General features: G+C 40.6%; 2 protein-coding genes across 8 annotated transcripts in view; one reads left to right on the top strand and one right to left on the bottom strand.

The window, feature by feature from the left end:
* LOC310637781 (ankyrin repeat and KH domain-containing protein 1-like) overlaps positions 1-6,976 on the top strand; it is a 112,884-nt gene extending 105,908 nt beyond the window's left edge. For 4 of the 7 annotated variants that reach the window (XM_083358320.1, XM_083358325.1, XM_083358321.1 and 1 more), the window contains exons 32-35: positions 609-860; positions 1,482-1,657; positions 2,523-2,687; positions 6,454-6,976. In XM_083358320.1, the coding sequence (XP_083214446.1) occupies positions 609-860; positions 1,482-1,657; positions 2,523-2,687; positions 6,454-6,513 (653 nt within the window). In that variant the 3' untranslated portion in view covers positions 6,514-6,976. The remainder of the gene's footprint in view (positions 1-608; positions 861-1,481; positions 1,658-2,522; positions 2,688-6,453) is intronic. The other 3 variants (XM_083358324.1, XM_083358323.1, XM_083358326.1) reach the window with 1 other exon arrangement.
* Positions 6,977-7,318: 342 nt separating this feature from the next.
* SRA1 (steroid receptor RNA activator 1) lies at positions 7,319-17,045 on the bottom strand. Its single transcript, XM_083358349.1, has 5 exons — positions 16,778-17,045; positions 16,542-16,700; positions 15,293-15,465; positions 13,870-13,978; positions 7,319-13,149 (listed from the first exon to the last, which is right to left on the bottom strand). The coding sequence occupies exons 1-5, from the start codon at positions 17,001-17,003 to the stop codon at positions 13,001-13,003; spliced, it is 816 nt and encodes a 271-aa protein (XP_083214475.1). The 5' UTR covers positions 17,004-17,045; the 3' UTR covers positions 7,319-13,000.
* Between the last annotated feature and the right edge of the window lie 353 nt (positions 17,046-17,398).

Raw genomic sequence — 17,398 nt, 5'->3', positions numbered from 1 at the left:
TCTGAAGCAATCTCGGCCTTGTCAGGCTCCTCCTTCTTATTCTCCCGTTTTTGCTCAGTTGTTAATCACTGACCAATGACAAGAAAAGGAGAAGTTAAAACCTGATGTCACCAGGCACAATCACGAAGAATTGATGTGAACGCTGACAAGAGAAGGGGTGTCTGTGCTAGCTTGGCCTATAGACCCATCTGCTGCTGGCACTGAAATTAAATCAAATCATGGGCTCCAACGAAAAAACAATCCACCCCTGAAATAATTCTTACGTCTTTATTATTATTATTATTTAATCCCATTTATATCCCGCCCTTCTCCAAAGACTCAGGGTGGCTTTCAATCTAAGCACAAATCAATGTGCTTAGCAATAGCCTAATAAAAGCTGTTTTTAACAATGCATTGCATTGTGGAGACCCGTTCCATCCATTAAACAGCTTGTCCTTATGTCTGCTAAATTAGAATGGAAAGGGTTTTCATTTTTCATTTCTTTGAAAATGCCTCCAGTACTAGCAACAGTTATAAAATACATATCTTTCCCAGAAGGAGAAACTTTTTTTAACTATTCTAGACAAGCCTTCGTATTTAATAAAGCAAGAGAATTGTTTTTCCATCAGGTGAATCGCCTATTCCATCAGTTTCCTCGGGATCATCTTCTCCTCTTTCAGCTGTATCCGCGCCTTCTAATCTGGGGCAGCCAAAATCAGGGAGCACCAGTCAAGATCGAAAGGTGCCACCGCCTATTGGAACGGAACGACTTGCTAGAATTAGGCAAGGAGGTTCTGTGACCCCTACACCTCTGGGAAGCAATTTCACGGCTCCTGTAGGACACAGTGGCATCTGGTCGTTTGGCGTTAACAATGTTTCAGGTGAGATCATATTTAAGAGGAAGAGAAAACTAATTTGGAGATTAACACAAGTAGTCCTCGACTTACAATCAAAATGGAGGCCAAAATTTATGTTGCTAAATGAAACATTTGATCAGTGAGTTTTGCCCCCCCCCGCCCCTCCCCCCATTTTATTATCTTTCTTGCCACGGTTGTTAAGTAAATCATTGCATTTGCACCATTTCTTTCCAAGTATAAAGAGGTGGTAAAAAATATTCTATAAGAGAATACAGGAGTGTTCCTCAGAAAAAATGAGATGGATGAAGAATTGTAAGTGTAAGAAAGTAAGCTTGTTTTAAGAAATTAGCACACAGCAGAAGATGACGCAAGGAGAAAGACTGGGAGATGGAAGGAGAACCACATTTGAATTTTTAGAGACAGGAAAAGAAGGAAGACTTTTTGTTTCTTTGAGGTACAATAAAGAAAGATCTGTCTGCTGATAACTGGGTTTTTTCTTCCTTGACTACTGCTACAAACATTTTCACTAAAGAGACTGGAAGAAGTGGCATTTCTGTTTTTATAATAAGATTACAGAGGAAACCACAAAAGGAATTCCAGGATTTTGTCCAATTTTTAATAAGTGCTTTTTTTTTGTCTTTTTAGAAGGCCTGTCCAGTTGGTCCCAGCCTGTAATGGGAAATCATGCAGTACATCAGCAACTCTCTGATCCAGGCACTTTTTCCCAACATCAACCAATGGAGAGAGATGATTCTGGAATAGTGGCTCCCTCCAATATTTTCCAGCAGCCTATGCCAAACAGTTTTGTGGATTTCTCTAAAGTACATTTTCATGTATTTTTCAATGTATTTCAGTGTGTCTTTTCTCACATGCTGCATTTTCTACAAAATTTCTACAATAGAGTTAATAAGTTTCATTTCATTTCCATACTTTCTGTGAGTCATAGTATTTTCAGTGAATTTTTCTATTTCAGACACATGAGTTTCAAAATCCTTGCAGTTACCTAAATAAATTTTAAACTTCTTCTCCAGTCATTACACTTACAGAGATAATACAGTCTCATCCTGTTTCACTCAGAATAGTTGCTAGTAAATCCAGTTTAAAAGGGCAATTAGGTGTTGTCAATGTTATATGAGTTAATTATAAGAAAGGGCAATATTCAAATCCAAAGTAGGCAAGGATGCTCAGGAAAATAGGTGGGTATAGGTGGGCATTGACAGGGAATAACCAAGCATTTGCTGTCCTGTCCCCAAAGGTGCTGCAATTCTCCTGAATCTTTTTAAATTATTATTAGAAATAAAATTTTAAGTTGCAAAGAAAGCTTTGGAGCCCTAGTTTAGAGGAAGGAATTTGGGGACAAGCCAAATAAATAGGACTTTATTGAGTTACCACTTTCACATAAATGAAAATAAACTGGCCCTATATGGAAAGGGCATCTCCATTTGAAATAGGTTTAAATTTTACCTTTAAATTGTATGAAAATCTGGGAATTAACAATGCCTTTTTGTATGTTTCCTAGCCTTTTAGAATGTGATAGACCTCTTCCATTGTCTCATTTAGTTGTATTGCAACAAATAGAAAATGCTTTGAAGAGACTTCCATCTTTGTATCTTTACTTATTCTAAATAATAGTAGGCCAGGTTCTGTCCTGTTAAATGTGAATTAATACTCCCTTTCCTGTTCCAGGGCCTACCAATTTCCATGTACGGAGGCACTATAATACCCTCTCATCCTCAGCTTGCTGATGGACCAGGTGGTCCTCTTTTCAATGGACTCCATACTCCAGATCCAGCATGGAATCCCATGATAAAGGTTGTTCAAAATTCAGCTGAATGTACTGAAGCTCAGCAGGTGCAGTAATCATCTTTTAAGTTCAAACTTTGGTCTGAAATAATAAACATTGAACATGAGAGCAGAGATGATTTCTGTTTTCCAAGCTCATGCAAATTAGTATAAATTAATGTGAACTTAGAAAGCCTATGAGAGTTAAGCCTCCCAGATAAGAAACTGGGAGTTCTAGTCCTACTTTAAACACAATGCCAGCTGGGTGACCTTGCGCCACTCCTTCACTCTCACACTAAGGAAGGAGGCATTGCCAAACCGGTTCTGAAAACTTGTCAAGAAAACTACAGGGACTGGTCCAGGCAGTCACTAAGAATCACACCTGACGAAAGAGAGAGAGAGAGCTTAGATCCCTCCAGTGTGATTATTCAGATCAGATTTCTGGATAAATATATTGAAATCCATGTCCTCTTGAAGTCGCACTGAAGGATAACAGCTGGTAGGAACTACTTACAGTGAGGGGAGAAAAAGTATTTGATCCCTTGCTGGTTTTGTATGTTTGCCTACTGACAAAGAAATGATCAGTCTATAATTGTAATGGTAGGTTTATTTTAACAGTGAGAGACAGAATAACAACCAAAAAATCCAGAAAAACGCATTTCAAAAAAGTTATAAATTGATCTGCATTTCAATGAGTGAAATAAGTATTTGATCCCCTATCAGTCAGCAAGATTTCTGGCTCCCAGGTATCTTTTATACAGGTAGCGAGCTGAGATTAGGAGTACTCTCTTAGTGAGTGCTTCTAATCTCAGCTTGTTACCTGTATAAAAGACACCTGTCCACAGAAGCAAGCAATCAATCAGATTCCAAACTCTCCACCATGGCCAAGACCAAAGATGTCAAAGACAAGATTGTAGACCTACACAAAGCTGGAATGGGCTACAAGACTCACCAAGCAGCTTGGTAGGAAGGTGACAACGGTGCGATAATTTGCAAATGAAAGAAACACAAAATGACTGTCAGTCTCTCTCGGTCTGGGGCTCCATGCAAGATTTCACCTCGTGGACTTTCAATGATCATGAGAATGGTGAGGAATCAGCCCAAAACTACACGGGAGGATCTAGTCAGTGATCTCAAGTCAGCTGGGACCATAGTCACCAAGAAAATAATTGGTAACACACTATGCTGTGAAGGACTGAAATCCTGCAGTACCCGCAAGGTCCCCCTGCTCAAGAAAGCACACGTACAGGCCCGTCTGAAGTTTGCCAATGAACATCTGAATGATTCAGAGGAGAACTGGGTGAAAGTGTTGTGGTCAGATGAGACCAAAATTGAGCTCCTTGCCATCAACTCACCATGTTTGGAAGGAGAAGGAATGCAGCCTATGACCCCAAGAACATCATCCCCATCATCAAACATGGAGGTAGAAACATGCTTTGGGGGTGTTTTTCTGCTAAGGGGACAGGACAACTTCACCACATCAAAGGGACGATGGATGGGGCCATGTACCATCAAATCTTGGGTGAGAACCTCCTTCCCTCAGCCACGGCATTGAAGATGGGTCGTGGATGGCTGTTTCAGCATAACAATGACCCAAAACACACAGCCAAGGCAACAAACGAGTGGCTCAAGGAAAAGCACATTAAGGTCCTGGAGTGGCCTAGCCATAGAAAATTGTGAAAGGAGCTGAAGCTGCCAAACGTCAGCTTCAAAACCTTAATGACTTGGAGAGGATCCGCAAAGAGGAGTGGGCCAAAATTCCTCCTGAGATGTGTGCAAACCTGGTGCCCAACTACAAGAAACGTCTGACCTCTGTGATTGCCAACAAGGGGTTTGCCACCAAGTACTAAGTCATGTTTTGCAAAGGGGTCAAATACTTATTTCACTTATTAAAATGCAAATCAATTTATAACTTTGAAACGCGTTTTTCTGGATTTTTTTGTTGTTATTCTGTCTCTCACTGTTAAACCTACCATTACAATTATAGACTGATCATTTCTTTGTCAGTGGGCAAACGTACAAAATCAGCAGCTGATCAATTTTTTCCCTCAGTGTAAAAATGAAATATTACTTTTATGATGTTTAGGTCTCTAAAATCTGGTCACTCTTTATAGTATCGTAGAGGTTGAAGGAACCTTGGAAGTCTTCTAGTCCAGAGGTCTCCAACCTTTCGGCTCGAGGACCGGAGGGAAGGAGAGCAGCTTCAAAATTGGTGTGCACGCACATGAACCTGGGCCCATGCACGCTGGTGCGGCACTAGTAGCCCCATTCGCACATGCAGCATTGCTGGTGCCATGCGCATGTGCGAACGGCCACACACACCCCACGGCGGCTAGCAGACCATTTGTGCATGCGCGAACAGGCCGCACAAACCACCCGGGCTAGCCACGCATGCACGAACGGGCTGCGGACACCTATCCCGCGCTAGCATCCCTGTTTGCCCCGTGCGCATGCGTAAATGGGACCTCGGGTGCTACAAGTGGGGGAGAATGCGCACCCACGCATGCGCGCACTGGCCAGCCATTTCCGCAGCCCGGTCCCAGGCCACGGATTATATGTTGGGGATCCCTGTTCTAGTCCAACCTCCTGCCCATGGTAGGAGTTCTCAAACCATCTGGGACAAATGGTTGTCCAATTTTTTTCTTGAAAGCCTCCAGCAACTGAGCACTCACAACTTCGGGAGGCAAACTGTTCCATTGCTTAATAGTTCTTACTGTCAGGAAATTCCTTCAGATTTCCAAATTGGTTCTTCCCCGGCAAACTTTCACCCATTGCTTCTTGTCATACTCTCAAGTGCTGTGGAGAATAAATCAACCCTCTTTCCTGCTGAGCTGTTCAAGTATCGGAAGGCTGTTATCATGGCTCTCCTCAGCCTTGTCTTCATTAAGCTAAAAATACCTAGTTCCTTTACTCATTTCTCATAGGATTTATCCTCCAGACCCCTTATCGTCTTTTTTTTGAACTTCTCTGCACTTTTCCTACAGCCTCAATGTCTTTTTTGTAGTGTGCTGACCAGATCTGGATGCAGTACTCCAATATGGCCTCAGATGTGATACAGAGTGGTACTATCGCTTTCCGTATTCTTGATGACCTCTGTTGATGCAGCCTAGAAGTGTGTTAGCTTTTTTGACAGCTGCAGCACACTGCTGATTCATACTTAGGCAGTGCTGCATCAGGACACATAGATCCCTCTCATAGGCTCTACTGTTGAGCCAGGTACTGCCTTATCCTGTACCTGTGCATAGTGCCCTTCAGACCTTACTTACCTTGCCACTGAATTGCATCTTGCTGGATAGGGCCCAATACGCAAGTCTGTCACGATCCTTCTGCATCTTGAGTTGATCTTCCAAAGTGTTAACAGTTCCCCCAGCTTTGGGTCATATGCAGCTTGATTAATTTCCCCTTCTGTTCCTTCATCTGGATCATTTATGAAAATGTGGGAAGAGTACTGGGCCTGACAGAACCTTGAGAATCCGTACCGCATGCTTCCCTACATTCAGATGTGGGTTGTTGTTGGGTTGTTGTTGTTTTTTTTTGAGAACCTCATGCTGAGTGCAGTTGATCAGCCAACTGCAGATCTTAGTGTAGTATTGTCTATCCCACATTGTTCTATCTTGCCAAGAAGTAGGCTGTGTTCTTTTTCAACTGTCTTACTGAAATTTTAACTATGCTGTATTCATAGCATTTCCTTGGAATTTTGAATTGGAATCAAGCTTAATTAGTTAGGTGCTTAGGTTTTGGACCTTCTAAATGTAATTTTCTTTAGATCTTTACTGTCTTGTTCCAAGTATTCCATGAAATTAATACCCTGTTTTATGTTATTTTCCCATTGTAGATTTGGCCTGGTACCTGGGCACCTCACATTGGAAACATGCACCTCAAATATGTCAACTAATCTAGGAGGGCCTATATTTCCTTTTCTTTTACTTTTTTTAAAACTTTGTTTGGAGAAGTCTCTGACCTTGGAAGAACTTGGGATTTTTTTTTAATGTGCCTAACTAAACTATTTTTTCCACTGTGGGCTGTTACAAGAAACTTGTTAGCCCATTGTTATAAGAACAAATTGAGTTACCTATTCAGCTGATTCTGTTCTCCAGTTAGTTTAGCCATTTTGAACTCAAATCGGATAAAGCTAGTGCTTTTGGCTAAACACTACTGAATGCTCCTTGTATGCAACAGAGAACTAGATGATTACATGATTTCAACCTTTTAGGGTGGTAAATACATGTATAATTGTTTACATACTTAAAAGGAAAAATGTTGAGTAAATTTCATGTCGTATAGTGGCTCTACTTTATGTAGCCTGTATTAATGTGAAATATTTACCTGAATATTCAATAAAAAGATGAACATTACAAGATTTTGTCTACTAATCTTAATAATATATTAATTTTAATGCTTATGCCCAGTGGTATTGCATTTGAATCTGAGAATTAAAACATTTTACTCTTTTGCCTGGATAAGTCAATATAATATCTGCAGATTTCTTAAAAGTTTTCCTCAATTCATCACTGTTAATTCTATTTACAATTCTTGGATCTTGCTAAATGGGGCCATCAAATTGAACTGAGTGAAATATATGCAGACATTCCTGTTTGTTCAAGAGCATGTATAAAACAGGTGCTGAGAACATTGAAAAATTTCAGATTAAGGTGCCTTTGAAATGAAGTAAAATAATCATTTTAAAATATTTCTTATATTCATCTTTTTAAAAAGCTGAAACAGTTTTATTACATGTAGACCATTACAGTGTTTATACTTTACAGTGAATTCCATGTAGCTGCAAGACTGCCATGGCAAAAAGCCACACTGTTAGATTTCGAGAATAAGATAATAAAAAAACATTGTTGTAACACAATTTAAAAGATAAACACAACTAAAGCATCTGATCCTGCACAGGGAAACAGAATCAATCTAAACTTTAATCTGAACTGGCAGTATAAACTGTGCAACAGTACCTTCTATGGATCATTGCCATTCAGTTCAAAAAAAAATCTGTGGGGTGTGACTGCAAATGTTTTGATTAGAATCTTTTTTAATCATGACAATGCCACACACAAACTATTATGGGGGTTATGTCCTTCTGAAATTTCATGTAGCCACCTTGAAGGTTTTCCTAGGTTGTCAAGGCATGCACATGCATATGCAAAAAAAATGGAATAAGTAGCAAAGTCCAGGAAGGAGACAACTGCACTCTTCTGTGCATTCATAGCTGCAGAATAAGAATGGCCAACATGTCTTTGACTTTAGGATCCTTTATTGTCCTTTATTGTTCCCCCTTGGCCATGCTGTTTAGAGCTGCTGAGAATTTTAATTTCAAAATAATGGTGCTTATGCCAGAAGATAGACCAAGGTCATTTGATGACTGTTGTACTGCAGTAAAAATTAGAAAATTTTCTATGCTTAAGGGGCAGAATTATAAATAAGGATCTCTTCCTTAGTTTTTAATTCTGAAACAGTAGGTTTTTAATCCATAAAAGCAGCTTGGAGATAAAAAGTGCTTGGATTTGCCCTAATGAATTACGTGTACTTGGAGAAAGTATAGCCCTGCCAATTCTGGACCTCACAGCTTCATTCAGAACCATAAATCATGGGGATTTATAGTACTTATACTGAACGGGTTCATTCATCCATGACAGAAATAAATCACTGTCTCACAGCTGTAAAGAGACTAGATGGGCAAAACAAACAAATTTAATTCTTGTAGAGTAAAAGTATTGGTGGTGGTAATATTGCTTGATTTGGGAATTAGATATGCTACCCTTGAGCATTCTTCTTGGAGATACAAGTGATAATATGTTGCAAGGGAGTATCATGATAAAACAGTTTCTGAACATTATTGATTTTCTAATTACCTCAGGTGAAATTATGGTAACATGGCCTATGTACAATGAAAATAGTGCACCCAGACTGCTGATGCTGCTTAAGGATATTTAAAGGCTTAAAACAATTTAAAATTTGGATCCTTTAAAAATCATTTTCTAACCTAACTTTTTGCCTATGTGTCTCACATCACCTAGGAACTATATCAGATCCTAAAAACTACACTACAATATCTGCATTCAGGATGAATATCCGTCATATGTGAATTAAATAGATATATAACTCCTGTGAATCATGAAGGAAATCTGAAACTGAACTAAAATCAGAAACCACAAAAAATATTTATAAGCAAGTAACAGCTTATAGAAGAACCAGGGACCTGCATGTTTGGGATTGGGATTGTCCCAATAACGTACCATGTTAATTGGATAAAGTGCTGGCACAAGAGGACTGATTAAAAAAATGGTTAAAGTAAATCCTGGAGACCTGGAGAAGAAAACCAATGCGCTGCACTGCGGTGTAGTAACAGTAGTGCTGCTACAGCCACTACTAAATCATTTTTTCAAAAAAGTCATGGGCTTTTCTGTATGTGAACTAACGCTAAGAATTTGTGAATGAGTGACATGCCAGCTGATTGAGGACAGTAAATGTCTTAACGTCACCAGAAAAAGAACTTAGGTAATTTCAGACTAATCAATCCGACATCAGTATCTAGACTGATTTGAGAGCTCATAGCTCTACAATAACTGGAAACAGTACAGAGCTAGCTGTTGCCAATCAACTCTTTTTGACAGTGGAGTCAATTATGGGGTACAATTCAGCTATTCAAGCAAAAGCTGGAAAGCCATCTGTCACTGAATTTAATTTGAATTCCTGCATCAATAGAAGTTCTGTCTTTCAAATATGAGCCAGGGAATAATAGATTGAGCAAGGTAGAATGAGATGATAAAAAAAACCTAACGTATATATTAGAACAACAATGTAACAGTTTGAATCAGTGATGCAGAAGGTTCAGCATGGAAAGTAAGTTGCATCAGTAAGGTTACCTTACGTGACAAGCCTTAGCTCTAAAGATTGGCTTCACCCATTCTGCAACACTTACCATTTCACAAGTACCCCAACTGAGGCAACAAACTGCCTTCCCTAACTGGCATTCTCCTTGAATGTCCATAGTGGGATCCTGAATGCACTGCCAGTTGCCAGCAACCCCATGATGATTTCCCTGGAGTGGGAATCGGCTAACAAGGGAGAATTCCAAGCATGAAACAAAAGATTCTAAAAAGCAAAAAGAGGAGCATAAATTGCCATTGCTCAACTTCAGGTCTGGTACCGCTGTTGGTTCCAATACCAGGCCTTTTATCAATCAGAAGTGGCTGCAGCATTGGCTCCAATGTCAGCCTGTCGTTCAGTCCTTCATTTATCGTGATATCAGATGATGAACGTTGCCAAATCTTCATTAACTTGTGGCAGCTCACAGCACACCAGAATACAGTAAAAACATCCAGAGAAGAATAAAATACTAAAATGTAATAATTATTGTGGCTAACAATAAAACTAGGCCATCGCAATCGTGCCCCAAAGACTCCTCCGCAAAAACCCAGTCTTTAAAATCTTACAGAAAACCAGCCTACTTTTTAGAGATAGGCTGTGCCATATTGTAAGTGCCGTGATGGAAAAGCCGCTCTCAACACAATCACAAATCAGAGGCACATGCTTATTACAAGCAGTGTCTCCTCGGATAAGCTCCCTTCAGCTAAATCTAGACAGGTAACTACTTATAGTTCTTATAGAATCGCAGAGCTGGAAGGGACCTTGCAGACGTTCTAGTCCAGAGGTCCCCAACCTTTTGGACACCAGGGACCGGTTACGTGGAGAGAGGTTTTTCCACGGACTGGAGGGGCCTTGGTTTTGTGTGCTGCCTGCATCCCACGAATGGGGCTTTGTTTGTGCGGCCCGGTTGCTGGCATGCCAGGGCCCGGTACCTGTCCACAGACCGGGGGTTGGGGACCCCTCTTCTACTCCAATTGCCTGGTCAAACCAGGTATCTTTATTCCATCCTGGGCAAATGGCTGTCAGTCTTTTTTCTTAAAAATCTCCAGCAATCGTGTCCACACAACTCCAGGAAGCAATTTGTTCCATCGGTTAATTGTTCTCGCTGTCAGAAAATTTCTCTTTAGTTCTAAATTGGATCTCCTTTTAAGGAATTTCCACCCATTACCTCTTGTCATTCCCTGAGGTGCTTTGGAAAATAAGGGCCCCATATTGGTTTGTCTGGCATGATCAATTTTTAACAAACCTATGCTGGGCTCTAGTGATTGCTTTGTCCATTTCTAGGTGCTCACAAATCTGCTTGATTATTTTTTCCAGGTATTGATATCAGGCTAAATTGTATCTAGTTTCCTGGATCCACTTTTTCCCCCCCTTCCTTCTTGAAGACTTGGAACTACATCAGCTCTTTTCCAGACCTCTGGCAGTTCCCCCATGCTACAGGAGCTCTGAAAGGTTTTGTTCAGAGGTTCCATTGGCAGCTCTTTCTGTACCCTGGGATGTCATTAAGTGAAGGACACCCAGGAATCAAAGAAGCCACATGGAGGCAATTCTGTCAGGGGTTTGAATCGCTTTCTGTTGCCAAGGGCTTACCATGTCCTCGGAAAAACTGCTTATTAGATGTTTAGGAAAATCCCCAAGTGCCCTCACCTAACAACTAAATTGTGCAGAGGTCTCAGGTGGCAGTTAATGTTAATTAGATCAAGTAGTAATAATGACCACAGTAACTGACTAGATAAACAATGATCTGACTCTGAAGGGCACTATAACTCCTAGGCAAGCATGAGTATATAACTGCATGAAAGTCGTTGAGCACAGATTACTTGAGACAAGCCAATGGAGGCCAAGACTGGAGTATTGCTAGAGAAGCATAGCTGAAAAACGTATCTATAAATCAAGAAGAATCCAAGAAATCAATCGTCTTTAAGGATGGCAGAAATCCATTTTCATTATTACAAATTTATCATACCTTCCAACCGCAGATATATATTTGAACTACAAAACATAGTATTAACACTTGGCTACAAAGAACATGAAAGATACTACCAGCTATAACAAAAAAAACCAACAGTAGCCGTACATTTACTGAAATAATTGGCATAAAATTACATTTATAGACACACAGTCTACGCATGACTGAAAAGAGAAATTACTGAAATTTATAAACATTGGAACAAACTGCACAAGAATCTGAAGGTTAAAAAGAATCTGGTTTCCAACTTTACGTTACACCAAAAAAGTTTTTTAAAAAACTAATTAATTAACCAAGAAGGAGGGTGTTTCGAAAAAGGCCAATAAAAGGCCAATAAGGCCAATAAAAGCTATCTCCTTTACAACTTCTTTGAATCAGATCAATTACAAATTCACCATGACAACCCAAACAAACTAGCTTTTCAAAATTCCAATGACACAGCCTAATTATTTATTTATTTTATTTATTTTCCATTTATATCCCGCCCTTCTCCGAAGACTCAGGGCGGCTTACAAGCTTAGCAGTAGCCTTCATTCTATGTATATGCCTGCTTGTTAGGGCTTTCATACACCCCCCAAGCGGCATTATTACAAAGTCAGCTTATTGCCCCCAACAATCTGGGTCCTCATTTTACCTACCTCGGAAGGATGGAAGGCTGAGAAATTATCTTGATCATAAATGCAAGACATACACACATACACCCAAGCACACTGACTTCTCTGAAACTTTCATAGTGTAACAAACATTGATACATGCTACTATTTTATCCACATATTAAAAACTACATGCCAAATCCAGGAAAAATCACAACTTCAAAAATGTTGAACGCTGGCAGAGCAAAAAGCTGTCAACAGCATCCCTCCATTAAAAACCTGTTTCCAGATATTTTATAAAATAGTAGGGCAAACAGCAATTATTCCTGTTCCTATCAGCTACAAAAGGAAGAGATCAGAGGCAACCAGTTAAATGAATAAAATGAAAAATACAGTTTTACTACAACCATTTAAAACAAATAGGAATCAAGTCTTGCAATAAAATAATTTTCTTAAAATTTATCTTAACATCTGATCCTGATTTTAGTAACAGAAAACAGCTTTTGTACAACAGGCACACTTTAGAGAACAGAGGTGGAGTGAATTCTGCAGGCAAACATGGAACACACTTGTCAAGAAAAAATAAACAGGAAGACTTTACAGTAGCTATATTAACAACTCTTTAAATTTAACACCAGTATGGCACTTAGGATTCGCTATACAATTTAAAAGTATCTGCAAAATTGCTATTTTTAATTTGTCATCTTCAAAAAGTTTTTTTAAATTTATCAGAAAAATTCACATGATGATATGATCAAGTAGGAAAATGCAACTTTAATTAGACAGCTGTTAAGGAAATAAAATTATTCCTCTGATGGTTAGGAAATCAAATCTCCCTGGACCAGGCTGCCTTGCAGACAGGGTCCATTTTCATATTGGCCAGTTCCTGGGCTCAGGCAAATCTTTTAAGCATACAGATCCAAACAGGCTGACTCCTTGCTTATGTTCTACTGCAGTGGATCTTCTCCAGGCAAATTCTTTGTTTCAGCAATAAGCCTTTTGACTCCCACCATCCACTGGCTTACTTCAGCAACATGGTCCACCATTAGGGAGCGATGAATCTCATCAGCTACATCCCAATGCTGACTCTTGAGCTCTGAAAAAAATAAGACAGCATCCCAAATCTTATACAGTTACTTCCAATTTATAAAATATAACCATAAAGATCAATTGGCTCAAATGCCTCCAAAATAACTAGATAAGATCAGCCAATTCCCTCAAGTTCTTATACCTGCCCTGCAGGTGTTTCCTGGCCACTCTCCCCCAAAAGGATTGGGTCAACTAAAACAGGATCTCTTATCTCGGAGACCGAATAAGAGTAGAAAAAAATAGTGACATTTCCCTGCTTTTTTGGCCACAAAAAGGCTAACTAAGGCTCTTACCCAACTTCACTTGTATTCACTTCAGTGGCCTTCTGAAGCCACAAGAGATATATAGTCTGAGCCAATTGTACTGTTGCCCTTCAATTCCAAATAGTGAAAAGTTGTCAAAGAGCTTGAGGGACAACCCCAAATTCTCTCTAAAACCCCAAAGAGAACCTGAGGCAGAACCATGAAATAGGTTCTGCTTCCAGAATAATCCAAGAGTAGCTAAAAATACAACAGGAAAAATGATCCTAGTCAACTACTCTCTAGCAGCGTTATACGCTGCTAAAAAAAACTGCTTTGGTTTAAGTATCCGAGTTCCCTCAGATGGAATTTTGCCAATTCTATCAAAGCAGTATTTCTGCTACCTCTAGCACATAACACAGCTGAGGATGAAGATTACAAAAAGAAACCACCACTGTGATACAGCAGGCCATAGACGTATTCCTTACCTTCTGTTAGAATTCCCATCCTTTTTCTTACAGGGGAAGACAATTTGCCTTGTGTCCACATTTCCTGCAGAATTACCAAGCGTTTATGGATATCATCACAAACCTGTTTCTGAAAACAGAAGCCAATTCTTATTATCAGGTATCTCTTTTGGGGATCATATTTACAAATTCTAGCCACAGCAGAAGGCCATTCTCGTGGTCCTTTCCTAAGACGCGGGAAAAGCAAAGCATTCAATAATGCTATGGTCAGACCAAATCAACAAACCCTGGAATCATTTGCCTACATACTTTTTAATCCTCTCAGCTAATTCCATTGCATCCTCCTGATGTACAATCAGTCCTTAAAGCTTATCTATAAAGACTTTATGACAAGAATTGAATTAAAACATTGTAAAGATCTATAGGGACGCGGTGGCTCAGTGGGTTAGGACACTGAGCTTGTCGATCAGAAGGTCGGCAGTTTGGCGGGTCGAATCCCGAGTGCTGTGTAACAGAGTAAGCGCCTGTTACTCGTCCCAGCTTCTGCCAACCTAGCAGTTCGAAAGCACGTAAAAATGCAAGTAGAAAAATAGGGACCACTACGGTGGGATGGTAACAGCATTCCGTGCGCCTTTGGCGTCTAGTCATGCCGGCCACATGACCACAGAGACGTCCTTGGACAAGCGCTGGCTCTTCGGCTTTGAAACGGAGATGAGCACTGGCCCCTAGAGTTGGAAACGACTAGCACGCATGTGTGGGGGAACCTTTACCTTTACCTTTAAAGATCTAAAAAAAATTATATTGCATGCTATATTTTAAGCCTGCTGTCCCAAGTTTTGAGGAGATGTGGGTTTCTTTAGATTTTTGTAAAAGTCTCAGAATGCATGCAGCAAGTCAAAAAAAACATCCAAAAAACTTCTTCCCACAGCATCTCTTGACACCTTACTTTTCCTCAAGGTAGTAGACTTCTATATAGAAAATGGCCCGTTTCTTGCTAGCATATTATTCCAGAACCTGTAAACTCCAAATAGACAACTCCATAATCAAATAGATTACTTTTTATGTTACAATAGATAAAAAAGGCTCTCTGTCAAGCTGCAAATACTAATTTTCTGGAAGACTGATATTCCAATATAACCTCCTCTAGGGTTATATAAATGAATGTTGGTTTTGCCTGAATTGCAATAATCCCATTTAAAGATGAAACTCACAACATCATCATTGATATTGCAAACTTTGGGTTACAAGAAGAGGGAAAACATTATTTGAATAGGAGAACAACTAGAGACATCTTTAGATTAGCTCTCCAATGACAGGGAATGAAATGGAGGTGGCATGAAGACCTCTGCTTTAAAAACAGTTACAGAGACAATAAGTCAGACATGAGGATGAGACACGATTTCATTCTACAGTAAAATCCTGGGAAAGCTGGTAGCTCTCTCACCTGCACACAGCTCCTACAGTTGTTCAGAGCCTCATGCAAGGAAGAAAGCACATCCTCTATTTCATATTCCTTGTCAGCCTTTACAACAGATGGTGTTGTGGCATCTTCTCTCTGAAAAGAGGTTTGTGGTCCAGGAGGAGGCAGGTTCACAGACTGTGGGACAAGCAATCCGACTGAGGGAACAGACACAGATCATGTTAAGAGAAAGATGTGTACAGCATTAATCCATTTTAGTGCACAGAGATAAAATTGGGCCTTAAATTAAAAATCTGGCAGATCAATTAAGCATAGTTGCTTCGGAAATACTAACTCCTTAGAACCAGTTACCCCAATTTTGGCTATTCTTGCGAACTGCACATAAATGGGGCTCGTTGCCTTGGAAGAGTGAGGAAGATTCTCAGGGATGACTCACACCCTGGACGGTATCTCTTTACTCTCCTACCATCCGGTAGGAGATATAGGAATATAGCCAGCCGTACCAACAGGCTGAAGAACAGCTTTTATCCGTGGGCTGTTAGGCTTTTAAATGAGACATAATCTTATGCAGAATTGACTTGGGAGGCCGGTGTGTGGTGTAGTTGGTTCACATAGTGTGGTGGGATGGAGGGTTTGTTGTCACTGTGTGTTGGGGGGAGAGAGAGCCCAGGGGGAGGCTCAGCTAATCTCAATGTACACATGTTGTACTTTGACAATAAAGGTTTATTATTATTATTATAAATACATTGGAATGGAAACATCAGGGCTGTTAGACTAGATTAGGAAATAAGAAAATAATCTCGGAAGAGGCACTGCTGCCAAGAAAACTCTATGAACATGTTCATGGAGTTGCAAAGGCTTAAGTTTCCAGCGTGATCCAGCAGTCCGAAACCAAGAATCAGAACCAAAATAAGGAGAATGGAAAAAAGCAATCTGCTCTTTCCAGGCACAGAGAGAGAGAGAGAGAGGGAGAGAGGGAGAGAGAGAGAGAGAGAGAGAGAGAGGGAGAGGGAGAGGGAGAGGGAGAGGGAGAGGGAGAGGGAGAGGGAGAGGGAGAGGGAGAGAGAGAGAGAGAAGGAGGGAGGGAGAGAGAGTGAGAGAGATAATAAAATAAAATAAAATAATAAAATAAAATAAAATAAAATAAAATAAAATAAAATAAAATAAAATAAAATAATAAAATAAAATAAAATAAAATAAAATAAAATAAAATAAAATAATAAAATAAAATAAAATAATAATAAAATAAAATAATTTTCAAACCGTTCCCAACCTGGGCTAGAGGCAATGGTGGGTTGCGACGCCGCTTCGGGCTCCTTTCCTTCTCTTGCCGCCGCCACTCTTCTCCGGGTCAAGCCGCTGGAAAGAGCCGGACGCTGCTGCAGCCCGTAGGAGAACTGCGGGGGATCGTTCCAGCCGCGCTGCTGGTTCCCTGCAAAAGAAACCGACGATCAGCCGCCACCCTCGCGCAACAAGAACACGCCACCTTTTCCCCGCCACGTAGCTCACCGGGCTTGACATAGAGGTCCGCCATCACCGCACTTCCGCCCGGCGCGATTGCCTGGACCGGAGAAAGGCTATCCCACAGGCCATTTCCCGTCGTCCGTTGTGACGTGACGGCCCTGTCAGACTGTGGGCGGAGCTCCCGGAGGAGGAGGAGAGGGGGCGTGGCCCTGCCGTCCGACTCGGAGGACGCTGACGCTCCGTGACGGTAGATACGTCTGAAATGGGGCATTCCCGGTCAGGTGGCTCTTGCGTACTTGAAGGTCGCCGGCCGATCCTTTGAGGGGCGACGGCCGCGTTTGGAGGAAAAGGCGGGCCGAGAAAAGACTTTCATCCATTTCGATCCGCTTTTCTTATAAAATACGGAACTTGATATCAACAGTAAAACAAATAAGCATTTGTTACACTGTTACATGAGTATCGTAAGCCGGCCAGCGTTACAAATCTCCGCTTTGTGCCAAATAAGTATGGGATGGGGATGGTGGTAGGGTGACATTCTTACTTACATTGGCACAAGATTAAGAATTAATGCGAAGGAGGAGGCAGCAGAATAGGGTCCCTGCAGTGGCTCCCAAAAAGGAGAGCATATGAAGAAAAACATAAGAAGAATGGCTGCAGGACTTGGGT

This window comes from Vipera ursinii (genome assembly GCF_947247035.1).
Source record: "Vipera ursinii genome assembly, chromosome: 3".
NCBI lineage: Eukaryota > Metazoa > Chordata > Lepidosauria > Squamata > Viperidae > Vipera > Vipera ursinii.
This window is presented reverse-complemented; position numbering and strand designations above follow the sequence as displayed.